The 21,549-nt window shown below is 41.2% G+C and overlaps 1 protein-coding gene across 1 annotated transcript; it reads left to right on the top strand.

Annotated features, from left to right (window-relative positions):
• The first annotated feature begins 1,322 nt into the window (after positions 1-1,322).
• On the top strand, positions 1,323-19,911 carry LOC149316017 (acidic mammalian chitinase-like). Its single transcript, XM_089518287.1, has 11 exons — positions 1,323-1,347; positions 2,596-2,625; positions 3,484-3,685; positions 5,198-5,254; positions 7,250-7,415; positions 9,160-9,275; positions 12,047-12,167; positions 12,267-12,452; positions 13,205-13,321; positions 14,638-14,773; positions 19,481-19,911. Exons 1-11 carry the CDS (start codon positions 1,323-1,325, stop codon positions 19,909-19,911), a joined length of 1,587 nt encoding a protein of 528 aa, XP_089374413.1.
• Positions 19,912-21,549: the final 1,638 nt, after the last annotated feature.

Below are 21,549 nucleotides of genomic sequence, written 5' to 3'. Positions count from 1 at the left end.
TATTGTTTCCAGTCTCCTTTGGACATGTAGAGCATTATTTGCTGCAGGGGAAACTGTGGTTCTCCATATGTTGTTAGACAACATTTCCCAGGAAAAAAAGGTGCATTAGTTAGAGATAATGAGAATTTCAGTTCAAAACAGTTTGGCCATCCCTGATCTATTGGCTCAAATCTGATTGCAAACAGCAGACACAATTCTGGAATGCATGAAGGTTCAGCACAAACATTGGACTAGAAACTGTAATAAATTATATACTGAATACACATAAATGTGGAAAACAATGACATTATGTACCATACCATTTAAAAAAATGGTTGGCATCCTATTCAATATTTATGAGGTCAGACTTATGATCACATGAGTTTTGAGATTCATGAATTCTAAGGGCCCCCCAAAAGCCTACCTCATAAGTCAAGCAGAAGGACTGAAGGATTTCCAACGTGCTGAAGATTGGGGAGCTGGGAAATAATAACTGCAGTGCTCTTTTGACTGTAGAGTGCATTGAGACAAGGACCTAAGGTGTGTGTGTCTCAGCCTGTCTTAACAAGTCACTCTACTGGGGTGGTGGTTATAATTCCCCAGTTCCCCAATATGCAGAGCATCAGAAACCCTTTGGTCAAGGTGCTGTGTGGCTTGAGACATAGGTTTTTGACGGGGCAATATCAGCAACCGTAGCATGATGAAGAAACTTGATCATCATGACTCCATCTGACAATGCAGGATATTGGCTACTGTCCTTTACTGTCTTGTAATGTATGTTTGTTACATGAAAGTAATTGCAAACAATAAGTGGGGTTGCACTTGGCTGAAATGCAGACACATTTCCCCCTATAGAGTCCATAATTTCTTCTATTCAGTGGGAGGTGAAAGCACCCAGCTGCAGCTTTATTTGTTGTTTCCTACTCATCACCTGTGTCTTCAACCTTTCCTCAATGATCACCATGGCTCTTCCCCTTTGTTTCAACTCACATAAATTCTGTTTTCTAGGTTAATTTGAAGTATCTTGATTGTCCCATATTCACCCTTCCTAATTACCATGGACCTGAACATGGATTTTGCCAGCCATGGTCTACTGCTCTAACTACACATGGTAACTCTTTCAGCCTTGGTTAGAGATTTTTGAAAAAAAAAAAAAACAGTCAGATGTCCAAGCTGCTGTTGTCCTTGACTGGAGGAGATTTTTGTTATTTTGGTATTATATCATCTGGTGGATACTGTGTTTTGCAGGTGTGTGGGTTCCACAGTGATAGCAGGTGTTTTTTCCTTAATATAAAGCTACACCCATCTTCTGATCTGGATGATCATTCAGAGACAAAGGAAAAATGGGGAAGGTGCTACTATGGACTGGTGAGCAATTTTGGCATCTTTAGTCTTCTTGACTATTTATTTACGGAAGGCAGATTGAAACATCCCTCAAAAATGAAATATAGATTGCATTTTCCCTAATGAATTTTGCAATAATACATGATACTAATAACAGTATTACTGAACATTTCTGTTATGGGCAACTCAGGTTGATAGCCATTTCCATTATGATCAGGCCACATTTGATAGCTACATTTGGAATCAGAAAAGTATTGTTACTAGTTACATATTTTCCAAGTGGTAGCAAGTCTGGGGGGAAAAGATTCCATTTGCTTTGAATGAGAAAACACTTTTAAAAAATAATCTTTATTTTGTTTACAAATATATGTGCAGAGCATGATGGAAGCAAACTGACATTTTTACCAGGCAGTGCTGCATCAGAAATCCAGAAAGACCAGCTGTACCTCAGGGATTCTTCCAGCAACAGGAAGTAGACTTAAGTCTATGAAAGCTCACGCTGCTAACTTCTTTCTTTAGTTAGTCCCAAAGGTGCTACAAGATCTCTACATACTGATTCTACAGATTAACATGGCTATATCTTTGAATATCTTCAAACAATTTAGCTACCTCTTTAGTTCAAGGATAAGGAACCTGCCATCCTCCAGGTCATCAGCTTCACTCAGCCTCATTTCTAGTTAGAGATGTTTTCTGCGTTGTTTCTTTGTTTTCTGCTTCTGTAGTGTGCATTAAACATTAAGAGATCTATTAGTAGAAAGCTTATTCAGGGGTATCAGCTTAGACAGGATGCCCTGTTTGGTATATGCTTGTTATCTATTACTATGGCATAATTATACACAGAGATAGCTGTGGTGGCCATAGAGTGAAGTACAGTACCATGCCAAATCCACAAAACAGTGATACCTTTATTAGACCAACCAAAATGAACAAAATACATGTCACAAATTTTCAAAGCTCCACTGGCTCATCATCAGCCAAAGGTGTTCAAAATCATATAAGGAAAAGAAAATTATGACAGTGTTAGAGTCACAGGCCTACATTTTGTCAAAATGTTGTTCTCAGTTAAGATGGTAATGGGAGGGATATTCATGTAGCAAGGACACTCCTCCATCTGGCCACTTGGGTTCTGGGAGACAAAGAGTTGTAAAGTCCAAGAAATAAAATTTAAGCTCCATTTAAACTCTGAAGAAAGTACTAATCTTTGAAGAAATGTTTGTTATGGTTCCAAGATATGCTTTTTTAATTATTCTAAGTCTGTTCTTTTCTTGCTAGGTCTGGCAATTTTGCTGCACTTGCAGCTGGGTAAGTATCTTTCTTGTGCCTTGGAGACAGGAGAAAGAAAATGTTTTATTAATTTTAAAAATAATTTTAGTTGTAATTTTAATAATTTTAATATTTTAATTTTAATGTTGAATTGTAATTTTAATGTTTTGTTTTTAAAAAGCCCATCTGTAATGAGGTTTTTGTTTTTTCGTACTGCCTTCAATTTTCCTCAACATTATTTTATTTTCCAGTGGCTCATGCTTCTCAAGATATTGCTGAAAAATGGTAGCCTTCAGTTAGTCTCTCTCTTTTTACTTCTAAAGAGTGTCTAAAATATGATTGTCTGGATTTAGTCATCTTTGATTCTAGTGAGAATTCAGGTTTGATTTGTTCTAGGACCCATTTATTTGCCTTTTTTTCAGTTCATGGTACCCATAAAATTATTCTTCAATATCATATTTCAAAAAAGTTGATTCCCCACCCGACCCCTGGCTTGGCTTCTTTATTAGCCAGCTTTCACATCTATACACAGAAATTGGAAATATCATGGTGGATGATCCTGACTTTGGTGTTTAGTGATGCATCTTTACACTTGGAGATATTGTCTAGTTCTTTCATTAGTGCCATTCCAACTCTTAACCAGAATTCTTGATTGCAGTTTCCATTTTGATTGATGACTGAGCCAAGGTGTAGCAAATCTTTAATTTTAATGTCTTTATCACCAATCAACTCACAGTAATGATAAATGTGCATGGATTGTTACATGCACTCTTGCTCAAGACAGGTGAGCTTATACTCTGTGTAACTAGTATTAGCAATTTTGGAGACAGGCACAAAAAGAGCCAGGATTCTTAAATTTCTTAAGTTAAATTAACTTTGGTTTTCTCTTCCATCCAGGCTCTGCTTATAAACTTCTGTGCTATTTCACTAACTGGTCTCAATATAGGCCACCTCCTGCCCAGTATTTTCCAGAAAATATTGATCCACATCTTTGCACACATTTGGCTTATGCCTTTGTTACTATGAAAAACAATCAGATAGCACCTTATGAATGGAATGATGAAGAGCTCTTTGTTCCATTCCAAGCACTGAAAAAGAGGTAAGAATTATTAAATTGTGTAAGTGGAACTTATTCAAAGTCCACTTATAAAAGTGCTCTGTGTCTAGTAGCATTTTGCCTCTATTAACCATTGAATGAACTTTTTATGTCTGTCTGTCTGTCAGTATGAAAATGTAAGATGAGTCCAGCTGGATCAGGCAAAGAATAGATGTCTGACACTATCTAGTCCAGTATCCTGTTTCCACAGTGGAACCTGGAAAAATTGCTGTCTTGGACTACAGATCCCAAAATCCCTCAGCTTGCATTTCTTATCCTAATTCGTCCACTGTGCAGCTTCATTTGGTGACCCCAGTTTCTAATATTATGTAAGGTCCAATGCTAGATCTCATACAAATCTCATTTGCACTTTATATGTCAAAAAGGCAGACACATTGTTTCAAGAAACAATATTGATTGATAATTGCATTTATTTTTCAGCTCTCTGCAAACAATAGCATCCATGTTGCCTAACAATATCACTAAAAATAAACTGAAAATTGCGATCATTAGTTTTGTTTGTGTGAAAATGCTGAGGATGGAGGAAAAGGACAAGGGAGAGAGTGGGGTTGGGAGATTGACAGCTCCATCCTCTAACAATAGGGAACATTTTCCCCAAAGGACATCAATCACTGTTCTTGATACCAGGCAAACCTACAGTAGCTTCCACATTCCTTTATCTGCTTCATATATATCTCATTCGGTGGGCTTCACTATCACACGATCCACTACACCTATAGTTCTAAAGCTTTGTAGATTTGTAATGTAAATCTACCATTATCTGGAACCATAAGCCACAAGGAACATGGGTTGGTGGTGGGAAGAATAAGCACATCCTTTAAAAAAAAAATCCTCCAAATGGAAAATGCTACTTTCTACAAAAATCTATGAAAGTACTAATCTGTAATCTGATGTTTCTGTTCCCTTAGAAGCGGAAACTACGCTATATTTGCAGAATTCTTCCAATCTTGAGTAAAATATAAAAATGACTGGCAGTTCCCTTTTTAAATAATTTAAGGAGTTATAAATTAGTTTAATATTTTATAGAAACAAATCTATTTCAAGGGACTATGGTATCTCCTAATGTCCTCCATAAGTGCTCTTGTCAGACTGCCATGTGTACATCTTATAAAATCCTGGGCTTTGGTGAGAAATTAGAGCTCTCTGGTTGAGAATTTGAAATGTCTGTCTCTCAACTGCATGTCCTTGATTCCATAGTGTAGCAATGGCAGCTGAAGTGGGATCATAGCACTATATAATCATGGAGAGTGAAAAAGCTTAAGGAGCTTGGAAAAGTTATTTTGTTTTCTAGTGATATTCAGTGGGGGATAGACAGGCTATGAATTTTAGCTCAAATTGAGAATCCATGTCAAATTGAAGATTCCTCAAATCAGCCTGAGCTGAATTTGTCTGCTTTCTGAAATGTCAGATTGGGACTGGTCCAGATCTTGTGGTTGGTGCACACCTCTACTTTCAGGGAATTGTAATTGTGCTGTTTGTCCTGTTTTCTCACAGCAATCCCAAACTGGTTACATTGCTGTCAATTGGTGGATGGAACTTTGGCACTGAATTGTGAGTTTGCCCCTTATTCGTTTTATGCTAGTTTCATTGATGGTGAGAATAATTTGGTAACTAGATTGGGTTTGGATTCAGAGGACCATATCACACATGATGGGTGGGGGGGGTTGCAGCTCAGATCCGCAGTCACTCCTGTTCTAGCAATGCAAAGCATGATGTTTTTCCACACCAGATCCAGAGTCACTCCTCTCTAGCAATGCGAATTCACGTTAAAACGTGATGTTTTACCACACCTTGTTACCTTGCTGTTGTACTTCCGAAGTGAGGGAGAAGAGAAGTCAGTTTGATTCCAAGCAAGTCACGTGATGCGGATTCAAGCAAAGGGGAGTGAGTGAACATTGTATTACCACACCAGAGCATACTTTGATGGGTCATCGATTCAAATTGGCCCCCTTGCACATGCTCAGTGGGGCTCTGGACGCTGTCCTCCTTCCCTGCCCCCTCCTTAGCTGTCATCCTTCATCGGGGTGAAGAAGCAGTCAGGGCATGATGGGATAGCTCGCTGGGGGTCCCTAGGGCCAGGATCAGGATGCAGGAGCAGCAGGGATGCTGGGTTAGGTGGCAGAGGGGGCGAGATGGGGATGCAGGAGCAGTCAGGGGATGATGGGTTAGGTGGAGAGGGGGCGAGATGGGGATGCAGGAGCAGTCAGAGGATGATGGGTTAGGTGGAGAGGGGGCGAGTTGGGGATGCAGGAGCAGTCGGGATGATGGGTTAGGTGGAGAGGGGGTGAGATAGGGATGCAGGAGCAGTCAGGGGATGATGGGTTAGGTGGAGAGGGGATGAGATGGGGATGCAGGAACAGTCAAGGGATGATGGGTTAGGTGGAGAGGGGGTGAGATGGGGATGCAGGAGCAGTCAGGGGATGATGGGTTAGATGTCAGGGTGAAGGAGTGGAGCAGATCAGGGTCTAAGAGGACGCAGGGGACGCAGGGGATGATGGGATCAGCTAGTTGGCAGAGAGGAGATGGCATGAAGGAGGAGGAGGGGGATGATGGAGCAGGACGCAGGGACCAAGGGGGGTGGCATCGGAGTGCTTTTCCACACCAGACCAATTCGCAATGCAATCGAAGGGAGCCTGGAAGCGAATTCTCTGAAGTCACTTCTTTCCCGTTTTTACCAAAATGAGGGGTGACTTCAGAAACACTGCTGAAGCACTTCACAAGGGGCTCCCATAGAAATCAATGGCGTCTGATAAAACAGTCTCTTTATGATGTGAAACCACATCGTTGGAAGTGCAATCACTTCGGAAGTGAGCAGAGTAATTGGATTTGGTAACTATGACAGACAGAATCATAAAGTTGGAAAAGACAAAACATGCTGTATAGTCCAATCCCCTGCCATGCAGGAATGTACAAATAAATCACCCCCCCCCCCCCCAAGCACTAAAGCTGTAAAGTAGTACCTATAATTGTAACAGTTTGCATGAATGGGTCTTGAAGACTTCTTAACACTGACAGTAGTTAATGCATTAGTGTAATTAATACAACGGTGGAATAACTGGGAGATACTCAACCTTACAGAATTTATATGGTAACATTATTTATTGTAGCCAAGGACTGGCTGACTGTACATATCTTGTGGGTGATTTTAAAAATTCTCAGTTGTTAATTTTTAATTCCCTTTGGATTAATATGGATTATTTTTTACAGCAAATCCTAAAATGTAACCACTTTTGGCTAAATGCAGTAAAAATAGGCTAATACAATATAACACCAAAAACCAGGGATGATGTAAAAAAAAAAGAAAGGATTTTTGGAAAGGACCTCACTTACGTAGAATGTGAACATACAGCATTATTAAGCATTTAAAGCAAACAATCTCAAAAGGTATGGTCCAGGCAAAATGAAGCACTTTCTAGTCCAAATTATTTTAAAATGTTCCGTTCTCCCACTAAAGTATGAGATTTAGTCTTGGCTTGAATGTGTCCTAAAGTGTGCAGCTGTGTATACTGGCAGTAGAAACATATTTAAGAGTGAATTTCTCCATAGGTTCACCATTATGGTCTCCACACCCCAAAACCGTGAGACCTTCATCAATTCAGTGATTGCGTACCTCCGTAAATTTAAATTTGATGGGATTGACCTAGACTTTGAGTACCCAGGCTCTAGAGGAAGTCCCCCTGAGGACAAAGCTCGATTTACTACATTGATTCAGGTAATAACTGAGTACACAATCTACTTTATGTAAGCTATTTATCTTATCCACTTTTACCATCTGCAGATATTTTTATGGCTATTTTACCAGTTTATGTTTCTATATATATTTTTTTGCATGAATACAGAGGAGCAGGAAAAAGTGCTTTTATCCATGTATCCTATTACAGTGGCATCACTAAAGTTGATGTCACTCATGGTGTCACCCTACCATTGACCTCCTTGCATACCACACCATACAGAATCCTTAGTAATGTTTTTTGTACTAATGTTACTTGCAATGTAATTCCCATTGATCACTGAATGTAATGCTAATAATTGTGACACAAACAACTAGCAAAATTAAAATTATACTTTCAAATTACAATATCATATGCGCAACCTAAATGTATTTATATATACATAGTGAAGATTTAATAATAATAATAATAATAATAATAATAATAATAATAAGTTTATTTGTATTTTCCTGCTTCTCCCAACAGATCAAAGTGGGATTACAACCAAAAATCTCCATACAGGCAATCGTGTGTAAAATACATATCATAAAAACAGCACAAAGTATAAAAATTTCAATTTCAGTAATCACAGGGCAGCGGGCAGTTATGCTGTTATGACTGGAAGTGGGGTTTCCTAAAGTTCTTTATAGAAGGTCAGGTGGTTATGCCCGCTGGAAGAGATCCGTCTTTAGTGCCTTCTTAAAGGCATCTAGGGTCGTGATGAGACGGATCTCCTCCGGCAGATTGTTCCATAACCTGGGGGCCATAGCAGTATATGCTCTTTTGGAAGTAACTGTTAGTCTGACCTTTGGGTAGTCTAACAGATTCTTCCCTGTTGTCCTGAGGGTGCGAGGTGGATTTTGTAGGGAGAGGCGTTCCCTCAAGTAACTTGAGCCCAAGCCACGTAGGCCTTTAAAGGTAATAACCAACACTTTAAAAACATTCACATTGGTAAAATGTGATGTTTTTAAAGAAAACTTTAAAAGAATTTTAAAAAAATAAATTAAATATATATATTTTAAAAAATTACAAATTTTGAAATGTGAAATTTTAATTAAAGAAAATACTGGAGTCTCTCCTTCCTCCTCCCACTGATCTAACCCCACTCCCACCATTTCTTAAAACATTTTAAAGGGAAGCAGGCAAATGCCACAGCCTGTTTCTGCCCAAAGGCTGATGTTTGAGGAGCAGTGGTGTCACCCCCCCCCCCCTTAGGGTGTCACATGGTGCGGTCCACACACCCCGCACCCCCTAGTGATGCCACTGCCCCATTATGTAAGAAGGCTGAAGAAATGTGCATTTTGCTGTCCATCTACCCAGGAACTGAAATGAACTATGGGGTGGAACAGACAGCCCTAAAGGGACGGCATGACACTGCCCCTTTGATCATCAGATCAGGGCTGTGGCAATGATATGCCGTGGCCCCTTATAAACTGTTGCTGTTTTATGAATCATTTGTTGGTTAATTTTTCTTTGGCTTGTTATGTTAACGTTGTTCTTCTATAGTTATTGTTTTTGCAAACACTGTTTGATATCATGAGTTTACATATCTGCATATATTTATGATTTACTAAGAACATGTAGCCCACCTTGAATTCAGTTTTTTGGAACAAAGGGGGTGTGCTTATGAAAAATAAATAAATTAAATATTTTAAATTAACAATTAGTAATTGACCAGTTGGCATATTGATTAATCCATTTAATATTTGAAAGAGTGTTATTCACCATTTTTATTTTACTTTGTAGGAAATGAGAGATGCCTTTATAAAAGAAGGTGGACAGCCCAGACTACTGGTCACAGCTGCAGTGTCTGCTGGCATAGAAACTATTAATGCTGGATATGAAATTGCTAAGATAGGGCAGTAAGTAGAATTCTCCATCACTATTGGTCAAATTTACTGTGACTTTTAACAATAATTGTATAGAGAATGCATGGCCTCTCTCTGGTTCAGCAAAATTCTGAGACATTTATATCCTTATGAATACAGAAAGTATTTAAAATAATAATTTGCTAAACATGAAAAAGTTATTTACTTGAAAAAGTATTTAAAACCACCCTTTGTCTCTAAAAAAGACCCTTGGAGTAAGGGATTTCCAGGTACGCATTTTTATGAATTTGATGCTTGGAATCAAATAGCCCCTTACAGTCCTAAACATTTTGTTCTGGGATGGATATTTCGATGGGGAAAAGGCATCAGAGAAATTCAATATTTCCTAATTTTATTCAATACATTGTAGGAATGTGCATTGGAAATTGGTAGATTTTCAAATAAAAAGAATAATAATAATAATAATAATAATAATAATAATTTTATTTATATTTTCCCGCCTCTCCCAGATGGATCAAGGTGGCATTACAAACCAATAAAAACACATAGAAAACACATCAATAAAATACAATAACAATAATAATACCATTGAAAATTAACTCATTGTCAAATAACAATAGGAATAAAATTATGCAATGGTCAGAGTAGTGGAGCGATATCTTCTACACAAGGTCAGGTGGGTAAGCTCGCCGGAAGAGATCTGTCTTAAGTGCCTTCTTAAATGCCTCCAAGGAAGTAATAAGGCGGATCTCTTCTGGAAGACTTGGAGCAGCTACAGTAAAAGCTCTTTGAGAAGTCAATACAAGTCTGGTTGATTGATATTCTAGCAGATTCTTCCCAGTTGTTCTGAGAGTGTGGGGCAGATTATGTAGGGAGAGGCGTTCGCGCAAGTAACTCAGGCCCAAGCCATGTAGGGCTTTAAAGGTAATAACCAACAACTTGTACTGCACCCAGAAGCTAATAGGCAGCCAGTGGAGAGACTTCAAAACTGGGGTTATGTGGTCAGACCTGGAAGAACCAGTGACCAATCTAGCTGCCACATTTTGAACCAATTGGAGCTTCCAAACTTGATACAAGGCTAGCCCCATGTAGAGCTCATTACAGAAATCAAGACAAGAGATTACCAGTGCATGCACCACTGCTTTAAGGTCCCTTTGGTCCAGGTAGAGGTGCAGCTGGTGTATCAACCGAAGTTGGTACAAAGGACTCCTGGCCGTTGCATCCACTAGAGATGATAACAGTAGGGACGAGTCCAGGAGTACTCCCAAGCTGCAAACTCCATCCTTTAGGGGAAGTGTGACCCCATCCAGGACTGATTGACAAATCTTCTTCCCCGGACTTAAGGTACCTATTGTAAGTACCTCCATTTTCTCTGGATTCAATTTGAGTTTGTTTTCCCTCATCCAGCCCATTACCGACCCAAGGCAGGCATCCAGAGGAGAGATGCCATCCTTAGTCACTGCAACAGTCAGAGAGAGAGAGAACCATGTTGGGTGTCATCAGCGTATTGATAACACCACGCTCCATGTCTCCGGATGATCTCTCCCAGCGGCTTCATGTAAATGTTAAACAGCATGCGGGACAGAATGGCACCCTGAAAGATGCCAGATGTCAGCTCTCTTTTAGAAGAGCAGCTGTCCCCCAGCATCACTATCTGGACTTTGCCTGAGAGGTAGGAATGGAGCCACTGGAGTGCGGTGCCTCCAATTTCCAACTCCCCGAGGGGTTCCAGAAGGATACCGTGGTCAATGGTATCGAAAGCTGCTGAGATGTTCAAGAGCACCAACAGGGTCACACTTTCCCTGTTGATGCCCAGATGGAGATCATCAGCTAAGACAACCAAGGCAATCTCAACTTTGTATCCTGCCGTAAAGCCAGTTTGAAATGGGTCCAGATAATCGGCTTCCTCCAAGACAACACTAGAATGGGTTGGCATGCTGCAGTCCTATGCATACTTACATCTGATGCTAGTGTTGAACTGCATCTTTCAGCCAGGAGTGGGCAACATTTGGTTCTTCAGACATTTTTGGACTCTAGGTCCCATGATCCTCCAACACTGCCTATACTGACTGGGATGAATATAAGTTGAAGTCTGACAGAGCCTGAAGACCCATGTGTTTTCACATCCTCATTGTAAAATCTACAAAGTCAGAGGCCAGTCAGCATGTTAAGATTCAGGGGATATCTTCACTAACTGGAAAATCCAGTTTACCTTTGGGTTACTCCAATCCTCAGTGACCATGTGCTTATCTTCCTGATTATCCCACACTGAGGCAAGTTCAGGAGCATTGAACACACACAGTTCTCACTTTCAAACTTACTCTGGTCCAATAAATCACAGTATGTGAGGCCACACAGCCATAGCTGCTATGGGTTTTTCCCCTTCACTCCATGCATTCAAATGTATGTATTTCTGAACTTCCCTTTTGGCCCCATACTGATGTCTTTATGGACTGCAGTCTACACCACACACAACGATCCAGATTTTCCACTCAAAACCAAGATAAATCCCCACATTGTTTCCTCTGGATTTAAGCCCAGATGTAATTAAAAGGCCCAGATTTGGGCCCAATCATCCCATACGTCATTTGGACAGCTTGCAGTGAAAACTAAGTGAAACTGGTTTTTTGGGGTTTTTTTGGCTTGTGTAGATATGCCCTCAGATGGAGTAAGTATAAAGTGAAACCATATCTCATTGGTAGCAATTTAGTTTACTTTTCTACAATCAGACAATAAATGAGGTAGTTGGATTCAGTGTCTGATGAGCCATTGCTTCCTAACTGATTTTTCGTGATTTGCATCAGACTGTTGGATTTCATCAGTGTAATGACATATGACTTCCATGGTGACTGGGACTCTACCACCGGATGCAATAGTCCACTATATGCAGGCCCTGAGTGGTGTGATGTTGACATTTTCAACTGTGTGAGTAAAGAGTCTAATAGCCCTCCTTTTCCTTATTTTCCTTACACTTTTTAAAAGGCTGAGAATATATTTCAAACATCTTCTGCTGTGTTTTGACAGAAATATGCTATGGAGTACTGGAGGGACCAAGGCACTCCTGCTGAGAAACTGCTCATGGGGTTCCCCACCTATGGGCGCTCCTTTGGGCTTTGGAGTAGTGGTGAGGCAGGACTCTGTACTTCAGTCTCTGGGGCTGGCCCAGCTGGCCCATATACAGAAGAGGCTGGATACTGGGCTTACTTTGAGGTATGACTATATGAAGTCTATGAACCAGTGTGGCATAGCAATTTGAGTGTTAGACTAGGACTCCAGGAGACCATGGTTCAAATTCTTGCTTAGCCATGGAAACCACTAGATGATCTTGGGCAACTCATAATCTCTCAGCCTAAATAGAGAGGAAATGTCAAACCTCCCCTGAATAAATATTTCCAAGAAAGCCTTATGGAAGGGCCACAATAAACTGGAGATGACTTAAAAACACATGAAAGCCTGAAAGTTGAGAATATGATGTGTTAAATGGAAAATATCATATGTCCATCAGAGAGCTTGGAAAGTTTTAAAAGTAAATAGTTACAGTTATTGGTCAAAGTTTAGTTACAGTTGTTATACCATGGTTCAAAAGTAAAATGCTTGGGACTCCCACTCCCCCCCCCCCCCCAACAATATAATGCTACAAAGTGCTGGCTTGTGATAGAAAACATATCCTTCTGTGCATCTCATGATGATGAGTCAGAATTTGAACCATATTATATTCCTTCTCTGCTATTGCAACAATATTCAAAGTTGTGTAATATCTTTGTCAGGGCCAAAAAAGTGACACAGAGGTGTGTGAACTTTTGAACTTTGTGGAAAATTTCATCTGCCTGGATAGTGCAAAAATTAGGGGATGGGATTAGTTGTCATGGTCTTTAATAAATTCATAAACTGAGAAACATAAGATTAGTGCTCATTTGTTTCAAGCTACATCTTGACTCTAGTAGTCATGTCTTTTTTGATAGGTTTGCGATTTCATAAAGGATGCGGAAGTGCGATGGCTGGATGCCCAGAAAGTTCCATATGCCTTTAAAGATAATGTTTGGGTTACTTATGATGACATTTGTAGCTTCAGACACAAAGTAAGACTCTTGTAGTTTTAAAGCTTACCTTTTTATTTCTATCATTAATACTCTTATTTCCACTACTGTGTAGCATCTGATATGGGTTTGCTTGGATCACATGTCTCTGGAGATTATCATACAGGGGATGGGATGTCATTGTCCTGTTCCCATCCCGTGCTTCCCACATGATTGCGGGAAGGACTTTCTGACGACATTGCACTTATCTGGACATTATCACATGCAGAAAGTGTGAATGACAGCAATTATGTGAAAGCCTTTCATATGATGTTGCGCTGATCCTGTCATTGTCCCATCACTGGAAGTGGCATTGCCAGGCATTTTGCATTAATGGGAGTTCATGTTAAGGCAATGCCACTTCAATGGCATGATAATGACAGGATCAGCGCTACGTTATGAAAAGCTTTCATGTGATCACTGTCACGGACAGGATAAAGACACAGGAGCAATCTCATCCTCACCCCGTCTGTGTATGATCTGCAAACCCTTTGTCCATTTCTAGGAAATAAGGCCCTCTGGAGCAGGAATTGATGGCAAACAATCTACTTAAATATGCCCTAGGAACCAATCCCAGCTCTGTTTCACTTCACAACAGGTTATTCTCTGGGTGGTAGAGCTGGTCCAGAAACTAGTATTGTTCTGAATATACAGGAATATAACATGAGTAATTTGGGGTTGATGTCTGGGTGACAGAAGTATTCTTGTAAGATACTCAGGATCAATAGAGACAAGATCCAAAATGGAGGTAAATATAACAGTATGGAAGGTGAACAATTAACAGTTGAAGGCTGTCCAAGAGAGAGAAAAGGCTCTGCCAAACAGGTGATTTGTACCATTTGTGCTGTACCATTTCATATTATTTCTTGACAGTTGATGCTTTTTGTCACTTGCCACCCTGTTCAATGTGACAGTCACTTTCTAGGGTGCTTTGTGGGTCTGCTTATTGTGTGGGTGTGACAGTGGAAGTGGGTGTGCCTAATTTCCCCACCCCTCTCCTTTGCTATCTCAGCCACCATTCCCTGCAATGGCCCCTTACATTTTTAAATATTTAGTACCTCCTCCACATCACTTTCAGATAGGCTGAAGGTGGGACTATGTTGGCTGTGATATTCTCAAATACATCAAATAATCTTTTGCTCTTACCATATGGATAGCCCAGATGAGATACCGTGAGGTCTACAGCAAGTAAATAGCCGATTCCATGCTACTGGACAGCTAGCCATGTATTCCAGAAACTATGCTATATTGTATGCATTTACATTTGACAAATCAGGGGAAGATCTCAACTAAAATACCTTTAAAATTGTATTTTTAAGGCAAAGTACGTGAAAGAGAACAAGTTTGGAGGTGCGATGGTTTGGGCCATTGATTTGGATGACTTCCTAGGGACATTTTGTAATCAAGGAAAATACCCTTTGGTAAATGAACTGAAGAGATTGCTTGAAACAAATGGTAAGAGAGCACAGCAGAAAGCTGTATTTTAAATAATTTAGGAAAATGAAGGGACCATCCAATATTGATTTTACTTGGACTGTCTTCAGCTGAATTCAGTGCCCCCCCTCCCTTAATAGACAGCCACTCAACAGAATGACACTGTTTCAATGCAGCAGACTTTTGGTGCCACGAAAAGTTAGCAAATTGTTGGTGGATTTGTTCTCTTATTGGCACATACTTGGGGCAGAGCCACTGAAACCAAAATAACTAAAGTTACTCATAGTAGACCTATTGTCAGGGAAATACATGTGGTATATTTCCAGAGAGATACACCTGCTATAGTTCAGCCTCAGCTTGACAGGATGTGATATATAGACTCTAATCATTCCATCCTTACCTTTGTTTTGTTTTGTTTTGCTTTGTTAGGTGTTCCAAGAGAAGCAAGGAAACATAGTAGGCTGGGGGTGGAGGGAGAATGAAGTCATAGATGTTTGACCTCTCTGCTCTGCCATGCCTTCTGTGTCCCTAGACCAGTAAGGATGCACACAATAAGGTGCTAGACAGCTCGAAAGCAATATAGCCCAACTCTTGTAATATGGCATGGTACATACCGCTCCAAAACGGTGGGCTGGAGGCATCTGTTTTAACTCTGGAGGTACGCCGCAGCAGGCAAACTGTGTGGCGTCCCTCCACAGTAAAAAGAACCTGGAAAAAAAACAGGCTCTTTTTAAGGCACCAGACACACGTCACGAATGCACCATTGGCGCACTGGTGACGTAAGCGACATACAGCAACTTCTGTACACTACACTTCACTTATGTCATCATGGCGGCACCCATGTGGATGGACTGCCGCCATGATGCCACTGTCGTTACACACTAGGGTTCGGAAGCATGCAGTTACTGCACGCTCCTGAACTATAGGATCGGCAGTGGCACGCTGCTTTTGACCCATCTGTCCCGGGCCTATGATACATTTCACCTTTTCAAAAATTCTTTGATGATGGTATTTTCTGGTTGTTGTTTGGCAGAACTGTCATTTCATTATGGGAAATCAATACTACAGTACAAACAACTTTGTATTAGAGGCTTTAGGTTGAAAATACACTGCAGAAATAATCCAGTTTGAGACTGTTTGAACTGTCCTGGCTCAATGCTAGGGAATCCTGAGAACTGTAGTTTTGTGAGACATTTAGTCTTCTCTGTCAGAGAGCTCTGTTCTAGTAATAAGTGTTGGAAGTGTTCCAAAGAAAAAGGAACATTATTCCACATTTGGTGGACCTGTGACAAACAAAAAAAATTGGGCTGAGATATCAGATCATGAAGGAAATTTTGCAGATAAATATGCCTCTTAAGCCTGAAGTTTATATTAAATATGATAGACAATCAACTGGAACAAAAGCATGGCAGAGTAATATTTTATATGCTTTTGGCAGCAAAAATGGTCTATGCTAGATATTGGAAACAACAAAATGCACCCCCCAATAGAAGAAAGGTTACTGAAAATTATAAAGTTAATTGAAAAGGATAGGTTGATTAGAAATCTTCAAAATAAATTACCAGACCAATATTTAGAGGACTGGCAAATTGTACTAGATGACTCATTTCAGAATTGGGTAAAACTGGACGTTACAGTTAAAAATATAGAGTAAATGTGTAGATTGAGTTTATCAATCTGATGGAATTGATGGAACCTGAGAGGTTCCAAGAAGCCTTAGAGGGGCTCACGGTTGGGAATGACGGCGACTCTGTTGATGCCCTTACCGGTATCTGGAATACCGGTCTTTCGGGGGCTATACACAGAATCGCTCCCAAGCGCCCTCTCAGGCCCGCTTCCAAACGTAAGCCCTGGTATACGGAAGATCTCCGGGCCAGGAAGCGGGTCCTGCGACGGCTAGAGTACCGTTGGCGGAAACACCTTTGCTTCGACGACAAGACTCTCCTAGACCGACTATTAAAGGACTATGGAGAGGCAATACGAGCAACAAAGAATTCATTCTATGGTGCTCGTATTGCGTCCGCGGAGTCGCGTCCGGCAGAGTTGTTCAGGGTGGTCAGGGAGCTAACTCAGCTCCCTCCCACCCTGAACCAGATCCTTGAACCTTCTAAGGCCTGCTGTGACTTGTTTAACGACTTTTTCGTGGATAAAACTTCTCGTATAAGCGAAGGTCTGAACGCCGACGTTTTGGCAGAACCTAGGGTAGAAGTGTCCAGAGCCTCTGTGGACTATCTTACACTGGATCAGTTTGAGTTGGTGAGTACCGAGGATGTGGACAAGATCCTCGGAAGTGTCCGGAAGACGACCTGCTCCCTCGATCCCTGTCCCTCATGGTTAGCGGCCCAAGGGGGACCGGCGGTAACGTCCTTGCTACGCCGGATAATTAATACATCTCTCAGGGATGGGCGATTTCCATCGGATCTTAAATTGGCCATAGTAAGACCGATCCTAAAAAAGCCCTCCCTTGACCCCCTGGTTCATAATAATTATCGGCCTGTTTCGCTGCTACCATTTTTGGGAAAGGTGATCGAGAGGGCGGTTGCGATCCAGCTTCAGGCGGTCTTGGATGAAACGGATTATCTGGACCCATTTCAAACTGGCTTCCGGGCGGGTCACGGGGTTGAGACGGCCATGGTCGCCTTGGTCGATGATCTCCGTCTGAGCATTGACGGGGGAAGCGTGTCCCTGTTGGTGCTCTTGGACATCTCAGCGGCTTTCGATACCATAGACCATGGTATCCTTCTGGGGCGCCTGGCTGAGGTGGGAATCGGGGGCACTGCGCTCCAGTGGTTCCGCTCCTACCTCTCTGGGAGGTCCCAGATGGTGCAGCTGGGAGACGTGTGCTCCAGCGAGCGGGCCCTTAAAACCGGGGTCCCTCAAGGAGCCATTCTGTCTCCCATGCTATTTAACATTTACATGAAACCGCTGGGAGAGATCATCCGGAGACATGGGGCGCGGGGTTATCAGTACGCTGATGACACCCAAATTATTTTCTCTATGTCTCCGACTGATGCAGTGACCGGGGATGGAGTCTCTCCTCTCGTGGCCTGTCTAGAGTCAGTAATGGGCTGGATGAGGGAAAACCGACTCAAACTTAATCCAGAGAAAACGGAGGTACTGGTGATAGGTTCCCCTGGTCCAGGAATGGCGGTGGTTCCACCTGTCCTGAACGGGGTCACGCTCCCCGCGAAGGACTCCGTGCGCAGTCTGGGGGTGCTTCTTGACTCGTCCCTTCACCTGACTGCTCAGGTGAATGCGACGGTCAGGAGTACCTGTTATCAGCTCCGGCTGATTCGCCAGCTGCGCCCATACCTGGCCCAGAGGGACCTTGAAACTATCGTACATGCTCTGGTAACTTCGAGACTGGATTTCTGCAATGTACTCTACATGGGGCAACCCTTATACCAAACTCGGAAGCTGCAAATGGTGCAGAACATGGCAGCGCGGCTGGTCACTGGTGTCCCCAGGACCAGCCATATAACACCTGTGCTTAAAGATCTCCATTGGCTGCCCGTCCGCTTCCGAGCTCAATATAAGGCGTTGGTTATTACCTATAAAGCCCTAAATGGCTTGGGCCCAGGTTTCCTGAAGGACCGCCTCTCCCCGTACATTCCGCCTCGCACCCTCAGAACATCTGGGCAGCAACTCCTGAAGGTGCCTGGGGCCAGGTTGGCTGTTACTGCCAGAAGATCCTTTTCCACAGCTGCCCCAGCCCTCTGGAATACGCTGCCCATCGAGCTCCGCTCATCTACCACCCTGGCCCAATTCAGGAAGGGTCTTAAAACCTTCCTATTTAATCAGGCATTCCCCGACTAAATATCCTATGGGCCTCCCTCCTCTCTCGTGGCCGTGAGGTTGGGCTAAGGGGCTTTTTATTGTTTTTAAGGATTGTTATTATGTTTATGGTTTTGTCTGTTTTTAACCTTGTATGATGTTTGCACCTTGGTGCTCTTGTAAGCCGCCTTGATCGTTTGGAAGGGCGGGGTATAAATAAAATTTTTTTTTTTTTTATTTTATCTTCCAATTTAAATGCTTAAACATGATCCAAATGGTTTAAGAATTGTATTAAGAAAAACTTAAATAGATTCTAAGCAAAATGGTTAATAAAGGTAAACTTCAGTGCTTATGTGTGAGTTCAGACAAAGTATACTTATTCTATATGAGATTAAACGATGGTCATAAACATGTAATCTATAATCCTTTATGGAAATGATCAAGGAAATGATGATGTTATGTGTATGTCTCTTAGTGAAACTGGAAAATGGAAGGTAATGAGTGGAAGCATGATTCAGTGGAATGTATGTAAGATGTTATGTAAAAATATGTGTCTTTCATTTCTTTTTGTCTGTCAGAATATGTATTTGTTATTTGTTATTTAGAACATGTATTTTATAAATATGTTTTGTTGGCATTCAAATAAAAAAGAGTAAAAGAAGAGAGCTCTGTTGCCACAATAAATCTCTCTAAAGCATCACTTGGAATACCATTGTGCATTTAAATACCCCCAGTACCTCTCATATTATTTAATTAGTAAAAAAAAACCGGGATGAAAACTAAATGTGTAAGTAAAAACTGGAAGTGATACATTTAGCCTGCTATGTGCCTGTTTGTGTGCATGCATGTGTTCCTACTCCATTTGCTCACCCTGCCTTAAGAGAACAGAGAAAAATAATTACACATCTGTTAGCACAAGTTTGCATTTTAAAGCATTGCTTGATTTTGTTTCAGATACTATTGTGCCAGACTGCCCTCCAGTTAAACCTCCAGTTGATCCTCCAGTTACACCATCAGTTGATCCTCCAGTTGAACCTCCAGTTGATCCTCCAGTTACCCCTCCAGTTGAACCTCCAGTTGATCCTCCAGTTACCCCTCCAGTTGAACCTCCAGTTGATCCTCCAGTTACTCCTCCAGTTGAACCTCCAATTGATCCTCCAGTTACCCCTCCAGTTGAACCTCCAGTTGATCCTCCAGTTACTCCTCCAGTGGATTCAGGAGATCCAGCATTTTGTGTTGGGAAAGTCGACGGAATCCATCCAGATCCCAAAGACAAGACAAAATTCTACATATGTGTAGGAGACCGCACATTTCAGTTCAGTTGTGCAGCTGGCTTAGTGTTCAATGATAGCTGCAAGTGCTGCGACTACCCACATACCATTTAAAATGAAACATTACAATGAAACAGTGCTGAGGAATTCCCTTCTTTTCCTCCACAAAGCAATCATAGTGTTGGGTTTAGAAGGAAAACAAATGATTGCTCAGTATTCAGCCATTGTATAGAACCCAACTTTTGAGATGCTTTAAAAATAATAAAGATCATGAAATATTATTATAAACGTGCAATGTGCTTTTAAGCTGAATGTAAGATTTCATAATGCAGTGCACACAGAATTAGATTTTTTGTAGCTTTTGAAACATTGGGAGCACTGTATCTGCATAATTCATACAAGCATAGTTAACACATTTGTCTCTGCCACAGAGGAGGCACTAGGTGGGTTTTCACTTACTGTCTCTTTTTTATGAGCATTCAGTGTACTGTCAGATTTATTGTGGCATACAAGCAAATATCTAGGTACAGTCTACAAGACTGGGGACCTCTTATTCATGTTTTCCTCTGTTTGTGTGGACACATCTTTGGGATTTCTGAAGTTACACCAAATGTGCATAGGGAGTAGGTTCAGTACACTGAATGAGTGCTGTCCTGCTCTTCTAACGTTAGCACATATTTGGTTATTTAACCAGTATTACATAATAAATTGATGGTCATTTGCCAAAAAACAGAACAACAACAAAAAAAAGGCTGTCTAGATTTAGTAGTTGAAATGAAGTTTATGCCATTGCCAAGCAAAATCTGGCAGTTATTGACTAAGCTGGCAATGTTTCCTTTTTTTTAATCCTATATATTCCATTTCCATGGAAACAATGGCACAAGAAATAATAAGCAATAACTTGTATTATATTAAAGACCACCCCCAGCAAAATGAAGCAGTTAAGAACCATACAGACAAATGATATGTACAAATGCATGGAATTTATTGCACTACACTGGATGAGGATTTTCTATCCATTTTTTCAGGGCCAGTGGATATAGGTGACAGTGCATGTAGGTGGTGCTTTAATATTCACAAATTCCAGGCAGGAGGGGGCTAAAAAGGCTTCACTGTCACAACCTGAGCTCTCTCTCTCTCTCTTTAAATGACTTACCTGTTAGTAGAGTGTTAAATCATCTACTACTTACATGTACATTGGTTCTGACCTTCATAAAGGCCTCATATGGGTACAGAAGAGTAAAACAGAAAATGATCTTAAGCTACATATTATGTACTTAATGTTTGTTGCTTCAAGTTGTCTCTGATTTATGGCAATCCTATCATAAGCTTTTCTTGACCAGATTTATTCAGAGGAGCTTTGTCATTGTTTTACTTTTAGGCTGAGAGTGTGTGATGTGCCCCAATGCTGCGCAGTGGATTTCATGACTGTGTGGGGTTTTGGACCCTGGTTTCATGGAGTTGGTCCAGCACTCAAACCATTACATCACATTGGGTCACATGCATTTAATGTACTATGTCAGTTAGCCCCCTGGCAGAAGTTTTCTGAACTGTGGTAGTTTTATTGGCTTTCAAGTCATTTCACACTTAGGTTAACCTATCACAGGTAAGTTTCTTCAGAGGGGGTTTGCCATTGCCATTCTTTGAGGCTGAGAGACTGTGACTTGCCCAATGTCACCCAATGGGTTTCCATGGCCAAGCAGGGATTTGAATCATGGACCTGGTGCCTTACCCCTTTTTAAACTGGAAATC

The sequence above is a fragment of the Sceloporus occidentalis genome, unplaced genomic scaffold, assembly GCF_023333645.1.
Source record: "Sceloporus occidentalis isolate IW3139 unplaced genomic scaffold, rSceOcc1.0.p SCAF_3, whole genome shotgun sequence".
In the NCBI taxonomy this organism is placed as follows: Eukaryota; Metazoa; Chordata; class Lepidosauria; order Squamata; family Phrynosomatidae; genus Sceloporus; species Sceloporus occidentalis.
Note: the sequence above shows the minus strand (reverse complement) of the source record. Positions and strands in the feature narration are given on the sequence as shown.

Bases quoted from the DNA above. Each gene is read 5' to 3' on its own strand.
- LOC149316017 (XM_089518287.1), top strand. From the start codon at position 1,323: ATGGGGAAGGTGCTACTATGGACTG. The intron at 3,686-5,197 runs GTAAGAATTATT...GTTTTCTCACAG, and splicing joins TTCCAAGCACTGAAAAAGAG to CAATCCCAAACTGGTTACAT. The intron at 7,416-9,159 runs GTAATAACTGAG...TTTACTTTGTAG, and splicing joins GATTTACTACATTGATTCAG to GAAATGAGAGATGCCTTTAT.